The sequence below is a fragment of the Egretta garzetta genome, unplaced genomic scaffold, assembly GCF_000687185.1.
Source record: "Egretta garzetta isolate BGI_Z169 unplaced genomic scaffold, ASM68718v1 scaffold259, whole genome shotgun sequence".
Lineage (NCBI taxonomy): Eukaryota > Metazoa > Chordata > Aves > Pelecaniformes > Ardeidae > Egretta > Egretta garzetta.
The window spans coordinates 2,357,674-2,366,968 of record NW_009260770.1 but is presented as its reverse complement, the minus strand read 5'-3'; the positions used below and the strand labels follow the sequence as shown (position 1 = coordinate 2,366,968).

At 37.1% G+C, this 9,295-nt stretch overlaps 1 protein-coding gene across 4 annotated transcripts in view; it reads right to left on the bottom strand.

Moving 5' to 3' along the window:
- The window catches only part of LOC118453045 (centrosomal protein of 290 kDa-like), a 17,163-nt gene that overhangs the window by 4,202 nt on the left and 3,666 nt on the right, over positions 1-9,295 (bottom strand). Inside the window, exons 1-7 of one of the 4 annotated variants that reach the window (XM_035901636.1) lie at positions 9,170-9,286; positions 8,545-8,684; positions 7,867-7,947; positions 6,253-6,343; positions 4,796-4,982; positions 3,782-3,879; positions 1,279-1,427 (exon numbers count right to left, since the gene is read on the bottom strand). In XM_035901636.1, the coding sequence (XP_035757529.1) occupies positions 1,299-1,427; positions 3,782-3,879; positions 4,796-4,982; positions 6,253-6,343; positions 7,867-7,947; positions 8,545-8,570 (612 nt within the window). In that variant the 5' untranslated portion in view covers positions 8,571-8,684; positions 9,170-9,286 and the 3' untranslated portion in view covers positions 1,279-1,298. Of the gene's footprint in view, positions 1-1,278; positions 1,428-3,781; positions 3,880-4,795; positions 4,983-6,252; positions 6,344-7,866; positions 7,948-8,544; positions 8,842-9,169; positions 9,287-9,295 lie in introns of those variants that run through there. The other 3 variants (XM_035901634.1, XM_035901635.1, XM_035901637.1) reach the window with 3 other exon arrangements.

Sequence of the window (9,295 nt, the reverse complement as noted above, 5' to 3'; positions counted from 1 at the left end):
TTTCCCTTTTGCATTTCTCTTCAGAATGTGACTCAGATTTCATTTACAAGTGAGCCAAGAATAAAACAAGGGAAACCTGATGCAACGGTCTGTAGCCAGACCAGGAAGCAAGTAGTTCTGGGGCTTTGCCCTCTCTCTTAATGACTATGTAACTCCAAACACCTCATATGCTTTAAGGCCAATTTATTTATTAATTTACAACTACATAAAGCCATCCTAACAAACGAAGTGGGATACAAGAGTCCTAATCCTACTCCAAGTCCTATCCCTTATGAGCACGCAAATATTTTTATTAAGCTAAAGAAGTTGTATTGGGTTGTAAGTAAGCTTAGTATTTCTAACCTCGTCATGAAGTTTTCACTCAGTTCTCCCATCACCATGTCACAAAGGTACAGATTTACAACTTCCAGACAAATATAGCTCTATAATGTAACCATGTTAAACTTTTGTGAAATGTAGTTACAAACAAGTTCAGGTCCAAAGCTCGCAAGGTTTCCCTTCTGCAAGGCACACATCCAACCGGGAGCTGCCTCTTATCATTCCCAGCTCCCTCTCTCTGAAGCAAGGCAACATTTCTACCTTGTGAACTGCGACTCCCCGCACTCCAGTTTCCTTTCAGCACTTCAAATACGAGAGCTCTTCAAATACCTCACTCTTCAACCAAATAAGAGCTTCTGATGAATTCTTGTTTTGACACTGCAAGACAACTCTCTGACCCACCTTTCTTTACTCTTTCCAGTGCTAAACCCTTCATCCTTTCTTCATCCACAAATTTTAATTTATTGTTGTGATTAAAGAAAAACCTCAAAGTAGAGTTTTAGCGTTTTTCTTTTAAGAAATGCCTTTGTAATAATTTAATGACAGAATTAATTTCTGTCTGCAATGGCACATCCTTAGGGCTGAAATTCATAAAGACTGCCAAATCTACAGAGCTACTTTGATTTTATATAGTTTACAGGAAAGGATAAATTGGGAAATTCTTCAAATCAAAATACAAAGATTTTATCACATTCCCATAAATACTCACAACCGCTCCTGCAATGAATGTATTCTACGAGCGTGAAAGAGGTTTTGAAGCTTAGTTGAAGTTATACAGACCACAGTTTATTTAAAAAACGCAAAAACAAAAATCAAAGGCACAAAACAAAAACATTTCAGAGCAGCTTGTCATATTGAGATCATATTATTGAATCCGTAATATTATCCAAATGTGGTACTACATAAGCCACAGTAAGTTTAAATGTTGTGGTAGTATAAAAACATGTGGAAAATCTACTTGCCATTAAATCAATCAGTAGCTACAAATGTGTTGTAAAAGGAAGCCCATACATTACACTTATTTGTTTCAAGCACTTTTCATACTGATTATTCAGTTTCACAGATTCCTGTACAGCATGCTTTAGATCTTCTACCTCTTCAAAGAAATCCTAGAAAAACCCAAAAATATTCACCTTAAAGTTTCTTTCAAACACATTCTCAACAAGAGCTAATCAGCATTTCAGTTGTTCCCAAGTTCAAAGACACTTTCTATATTTTCATTAATATATGGTTGAGTTATGCAAACACAGCTACAGCAAGATGCATCAGTCAGCTATAACCTTACATAACTTAAAACTTTGCCCTGAACACACAATGCAAGCAGAATTCAAGTTATACTAGAGCCTGAAATACAGACTAATAATAGGAAAGATGAATTAAAAGAAGGAAAAACATGTTGATTTATCAGAATGCTATAAAACAACAGTACAAAATGACAAGGGAATAATGTCAAACTCATCTGCGCAAAAAGACAGCTGTAAGTGCTGAAGTCAGCCAGTAGCAGGTAACACCCCATTAACTCTGAAGATCTGAAAGTTGCAAGATTATAAAAAAAGGGACAACAAGCAAGGAGAGAGACGAGGAAAGTAAACTGAGGACGATGATGCTAGCATTTGAAGAAGTCAATACCAAAGAGTTAAAGATGGAAAAATGGATACCAGATTCAGACGTAGAAAGACAAAATTTTTAGACCTTAACTGCTTTGTAAATTGCTAGTATCCATTTAGAACTTTAAGTACAACTACATTTTGTTAACAAATGTCCTACTTCAGAATAGGATCTATTATTTATGACTACACTATGTTAAAAAGTTTAATTTTCATATTCAAAAGGGTAAGATTTATGATGCATTAAAGTTGACAGAGCCTAAAATGTACCCCACTGCCCAACAGGTTCAACTGGCTCAGATAAAAGCAATTTACAAGAAAGGAGGGAATGAAAAAGAGCACCATGTAAGGCTACACAGAACGTAAAGAGGCAGTCCAATAAGAAAGCCATAAAAAGCAAGTCCTGTTGAACTTACTTAATGTCAGCCTATGTGGTTTCACTCTCTCATATTGATCCTTTTGTAATTATACAATCCTAGACTGCATAACCTAGCAAGTAGTTCTAGCTATACCTAATTCAACTAGGAGATAAATTCAGCTTTGTAGAAATAAACTTCATTCATCAAAAATATCGATGGCCCACAGCTCAAATGGAACTATGCTTTGTTCAGCTCCTGCACCTCAATCTATTGAGCAATTCTGATCCTTTGTAAGTGAAGTCAGAAGTTGCTGGGGAATACAAGGACAGCAAGCAGAGTGTAACCGCCCAAGACTTAATTTCATCAACCTTGGGAAGTCCTATCTACCAGAGGAACACTGTATCTACTTATATCCATCTACATTTGACATCTTCTCCTGCCTATTCTTCTGACTTTTTTTAATGAACAGCTACATACATCTTAAATAACATACAGTGACTTAAAACTACCTAAAAAAGGGTCACCGACAAAAAGCCATAACCTCAGATTTATATATTTCTCTTCTATAAGGTGAAACTTTTAGCCACAAGTTGTCCCTAGTTCCCAAACATGGGGATCTATAACTCACACTGGCTCAATGTTCTACAAGTTTCACAACTAATGAACTATCCCTATGTTTCACTGTTGCCCCTGTAACGAAAGCTAGTGTAATATTATTTAGCTTGTGAGAAAGAATGGCAAGGTAAGAAAACAGATTCTCAAAAAAACCCTCCAACACAAGATTTGAAAAACAAACAAAACCAAACAAGTTTAAACAAGTTTGTTGCTGAAAATAAAAATCTTAGGTCAGTACATTAAACTGAGTCCTCTATAGCTAGGTAAGATCTCTTCATCTGCTCACATAATTTCAAGAATTTCCAAATTTTCACGCTTTTACTTTCTACACCTACCAATGTATCATGAAAACTTCAAAGCCCTCCCCAGTGCCCCCCCTAAGCTTAGAGTTCTGTCAGAGCCATAACTTTGATATGTTTAAGTTCAAAAGAACGTAGTTTTCCTCTCACTGACATCATGAGGTAATAGAAGTGATCATTCAAAAAAAAATGTTTATTATCTCTGCAAATGTCTGTTCAAAGGAATTAAGACTGTTACCAGCAGTTACAATTTTTAATGTCATAACAACCTGAGCCAAACAATCTCTCATGAAAGAAACTAAATTGCCCAAATATTAAAAAAAAAAAAATCCACAAGCAAATCCGCAGCTGTAAAAAAAATTTGCATTATTCCTCTTCCTTGGCCAAGCAGTACTGTAGGACATTAATGTTTCAAGGAGTCATTCATTTCCATTTCTTTCTCAAAATGCTATAAATTGATTTTTTTTCATGTATTTTGCTTGATAACAGCATGATGTTCAGCCTAAAGACAAGTTTCGGTTCAGGCAGAAAAGTTAGTTTTTCAAAAATCACCTATTCTTAAACTTTTCCTTAAATAAATTACCTCGTCTAATCCAGCTAATTCATTTTTTAGTGCTCTCCTTTCTGTAGACAGCTTTTCATTTTCTTTCTTCAGCTTTTTAATCTCCTTCAACAATAGCTCTATATTCAAATTAAAAAAAAAAAAAAATTGACTTCAACCATTACAGTCAACCTCCTCCTCATATGAATCATATTACAGTTAAAGAGCTGCCTACGTTTTGTGATACTAGAAAATTATGGTTCAGCTTTTTAAAGTACCTTTTCCATAAAGTGATTTATTCTTAAGAATCAGCCCAGCACACTCCCAGGTACTATGAAAGATAACAGGATGTGTCAATTGGATAATCTGAATCTGGCAGATTCTTAGAATGTGGGATTATTTTACTTTAAAATCCACAAAACATACATCACATGCCTCGATTACCTTTTTCTGATTTACAAGAGGGTCACGCTAGCCCTTGCTGACAGCACATTTCCTGAAAATTATGCCTACATTATATGATCTCTTCAATCTCTTTTTTATGCTTTGAAGGGGAACAGGATTGCACCTTAACTGTGGATTTACTTATGTGAGGAAGAACATGCTCAAACCAGTATTGTCTGGGTTTACCCCATATTTTAAGGCTAAAACCAGATTCTTTTGGTACCAGTGTCTGAAAACCAAAGAATGAAGCAGCAAACATTATCACTAAGAGATCTGCATAGATACAGCTTACTGGAATAAATAATAAATAGTACTAAATACAGGCATGCACTCCCAACCCAGGATTACACCCACATAGCAATTTCAGAAAAAGAGAAAAGCAGCAAACACTTATTTTTATCACAAACAAATGCAGGGCTGGATCCATAGATAGGACATGGACTATGGGATGCCATTTTTACATAACAGGTTTTCAAAAATGGAAAACATCTTAGATACTGCTGATTGAAGTAGAAGAAATAAGCTGGAGTGTGCCTCTGGATCAGAAATCAAATGCTTCCTCTCTGATGGGCAGACTGGAAGGAACATCATCAGAATTAGCCATACCATTACCTAAATATTTACTGCAACAGGATTCCTTCTCTTTAGAAATGTCCCTGCGAGATGTTACTTCTCCCCCTGGGGTTCGACTTCTTTTTCCAGAAATACCACTAGTTTTCCAAGAAACCTTTTTACGTTCCAGTTGCTCAATTCTTTGCCTCTGCTCTTGAAGATTATGCTCTAGCTCATGAATTTTAATCTGTCAAGAAACTAAAATTTTTTTAAAATGCATAGAACAAAACACAGTTCAACTGAATACAAATGGAAATATTCCTGAATGCAAACTGAGAGCTTTCAATTACGACATAAAACTGCATTCATCCACAGTGTCTGAAAGGAGAAAAAAAAAATACAGCAAACGAAGTTTTGCATACACCAAAAGTGGTTTGAAAAAAATCTGTTACTGAGCACATGCTTGCAGGACAGTATTAATGTACATTGCCAACTTCTAAGAAAAAGTACATATAATCCAAATCATAATGAATATTAATTTACATACAAATGAAGCACATGTTCCAGAGTCCTAGGAGGAAATGAATTAGATCGGTCAGCTGTAATGCTTGATCAATGCCTAAAGAGACCATACCCACTTGAAGCTTCTTTAATGAGGACAGGCTGAGAGAACTGGGTTTGCTCAGCCTTGAAAAAAAGGAGGCTCAGAGGTGATCTCATCACAGTGTACCAGTATTTAAAGGGTGGCTACAAAGAAGATGGGAGACTCCCTTTTCACAAGGAGTCACATGGAAAAGACAAGGGGTAATGGGTACAGGTTGATCCTGAGAAGATTCCTATTGAACATGAGAGGGAAATTTTTCACAATGAGAACAGTCACCCATTGAAACGATCTCCCCAGGGGAGTGGTTGACTCCGCCTCACTGGACACTTTCAAGACACAGCTGGACAGGGTGCTGGGCCATCTTATTCAGACTGTGCTCTTGCCTAGAAAGGTTGGACCAGGTGATCCTTGAGGTGCCTTCCAACCTGGTATTCTATGATTCTGTGAACCACGCCTGGCCATGCAACCCTACCTTTGCTCCAGTTATGATGCTAGTCTCTTTGCAGAGCAAGCCAACAGATCTCGCTACCTGATGGAAGACTATCTGCCTTTGTTTGGCTAGCTGACTGCTGATTTCTGAATTAAGTCAGCTCATGACACATACAGAAAAACATCAGGGCTGGTGCAAGAGAGGTTGGGAGATGCATGTACAGTTGGAAGGAGGGGTAGGTAGGTCAGTAAAGAAAAAAGCAAGGAAAGGGGAGACAACTTTCAGTTACAGACATTCCAGTGACAGAGTTCACTTTCAAAGGGAACTACAGACTACTTTCCATTATCTCAGTGGCATGGGAAACAAAAATAAGTACAAAAACAAAAACATAGTCTCATTTTACAAGTGTAAGAATTACTTTTCAGTCTCACTAAAAAGCTCATGTTTGGCTATTTGATACCATCTCCTTCAAATTCTACTTACAGTGAGATTTTTAATTGCTTCACTTTGCTCCTGGTTTGTTTTGATTTCTTTAACGTAACGTTTCTGTAGATCACTATACATCTGAAGTAGTCTAAAACAGAAGAAATGCATAAATTGCAGTAAAATATGAAAGCCAACAAAATGTGCATCCTTTATGACAAAAGTATTACAGATGCTCCATAGAGATCACTTGGACTGTAGCTGTACTGTAGAGACTTGTAACAGAGATATTTAAGATAGGCGTGAATGAAGTATGACCAGCAACACAGAAAGCACCAGAAAAAAACAGCAAAGCGAGGGTTAAAAGAATGGTCTGTATCGATGGCAAAGAATCCCTTTCACTCAGCCAGACTGAGGACCCCGTTGTTTTTATCCAGCCCACATGGCTGAACCCTGATTAAATCTCAGTACAAATAGTGCATTGATGGAAGACCTATACACTAGCCACAGGAGGGTGGCAGTGAGTTTGCAGCATGTCACACATGTCACATGTATCACCCCTCTCCCCATTAGCACAACAGGAATAGCAAAAGACCACTCCTAATGGATATAAAAAAGCTTGTCCAGAAACTAACTTCTGGCCACCAATCAAGAACCCACGATGAGGACTCATGAGGCGGCGTCCACAGCTCTCCATGTTGCACACAAGCAACCCTGGCCAGACCACTTGGACGCACGCACGTCATTACTTCCAAGTATGCGGGTGTGTGGATATGAGTGAATGAAATCTATAAGAAAGTGAGTATGAGTGGGTAAAATCAATGTAAAATAAGCAGATTTAGGATATTATCTTTCCCTTTGATAATACCTTGCACCAAGTTCTGCTACACTAATTTCCGACAGTATTTCATAGCGTTCAGTCTACGTATATCAGGCCCATAACGTAACTGATGAATATGAACAGACATTTTTCCTATTTTATTAAGAATTCTAATAAGAGCCAGCATTCATACTAAGTCATGACTACACACTGCAAGCAGGATGAGCGATGCTAGTAGAGAACAGCTTTGTAAAATAACACACAAATAGATACTGGGAAAAAAGCTAAGTCAGGTTATTTACGTGCAACCTAATACAAAGCAGGTCCAGCACTACATTCAAAGAATAACTCAGACTTCTTCAGTACAAGCATCTAATTAGGTACTTAATTAGAGTAAGTCGTAACTCACTTCTAAATTCAGTTAGAATCACTTGTGTGGCTTATTTTGAAAGCAGTCATGGCCTATAAATTTTATATAACATATAAAATTGAGCTATAAAAATGAGCTAAGAAGGCTCCTACAAAATAATAATTCTAGGTTAAAAATCTACAAAAAAGATCACGTGTGTGCACACACGCATCATGGAGCTTCCTTAGCTCATTCAAGTCTTCCTCAGTGAAAGATTTGAGAAAGAAATCCATTTTGTTCTTTGTTTGGTGATATTTTCAAGATTAATCTAAGATTTTGTATTTCCTTTTAAAAAGTAAATAAACTTATTTTCCCTTGTTTCAGAGGCTGAAAGCAGCTTCTGTAACAGCAAGCAAAAATCCAGCTGATTTAACCATGAACAACAAATTTCATCCCACAGAGAAAAATGTTTAATTCTGTGAAGAACCAGTTTCCAAGAACTCACCTGACACTGTCACCCTCTAGATTAAGATCCTTGCTGTATCCACCCTTATGCCATACATGGGTTTCTGTTTGAACTTGAACACTTAATTGAAACAAACACAACAGCTTAATAAAATTAGATTTTACAATTTTAATTGGATCCAACAAAGCAACCAAAAAAGGCTAAATTACTTTTCAGTTTGATTTGACAACAGATGTTTCCATGCAGGATCATAAACGCACCAAATTTAAACCTGAATTTTTTTGCAAACAGGTATTTAAATCCTGGCAGGACACTCTTTGAAGCACTAGTGCTATAGTTTTTCAGGTCTGAAGGTCCCAGTTTCCAAACCTTTGAAACAGTACTGATGCAATTTAACCATCTTCCTACTATTTGTGGGCAAAACAGCCTAAAACTCTTTGCAGTCAGACAGGGACAGCATGTTGGCTAAGCAGGGGTACTACTTATTGATATTAAAAATGCTTGATTTTCTTCAACAATGAATTTTGTCCAAGTTGTCCCAACTTTCCTTTTCTTCCTTCACACAACTCTGGCATTCGGCATCCCACCACCCTGTTCATACAGTCCCTCAAAATATGCAGAACAGACAAGGCCTAGTTTATCTAAAGAATAACATGGTACAAGTCCTGAAGCATTGCACTTCTTTCGCTGCAATAAGTAATGTTTGACAATTCTTACTCTCTGCTTGTGACATAGTCATGCATTAACTGCTGCAGATGCAGTTTGTCTTGGATCTCACCCAGATTCTTTTCCAGATCCTTATTTTTTATGTGTAGTTTTTTCAACTTCTTGACTAACTGTTCATTTTCATCACTGAGCTGAAAAGGAAGAGAATTTAAAAAAGAAAAATCAAGCAACATTTTCAGATCAAGTATTAATTGAGCTGATATCCTTTCACATCAAAATTGTCTCCAAACAGTTTTACTATATTTATCTTGAAGTATATAAAGGAAAACAGAAGGAAAAGTAATTGGCTTCAAACTTTATGAAGAATTGACTAAAACACAGCTTCTTTAACATATATATTAAAGGATTCTAATGCAACTTCATGATTCATTACTGAATGATAAGGCAAAATGGGTTCATATTTTTTAAAAAATTACAAAGGGACAAGACATACAAATTTTCAGCTATACTTCTGAACTCAGAACGTCAGCTCTGTAACTAAGCTCCTATTTATTTTTGTCTTAACCCCATCGAAGCTGAAAGACTGAACTACAGCCGCAGTACCAGAATTTTTGCACGCAGGTTTGCTGAACCTCGCCCAGCAGTATATAATCACGCCTTATCACCCAAAATGCACCAAATCGCAACTATCATGCCCTCACCCACAGGGTATTACGTAAAACGGATGCTGTCGACCGATACTCAGTCAAGACAAGGAAGATCAGCAACCGTAGGCTGCTGTAGGCGAGAGCTCAGCCCCCGA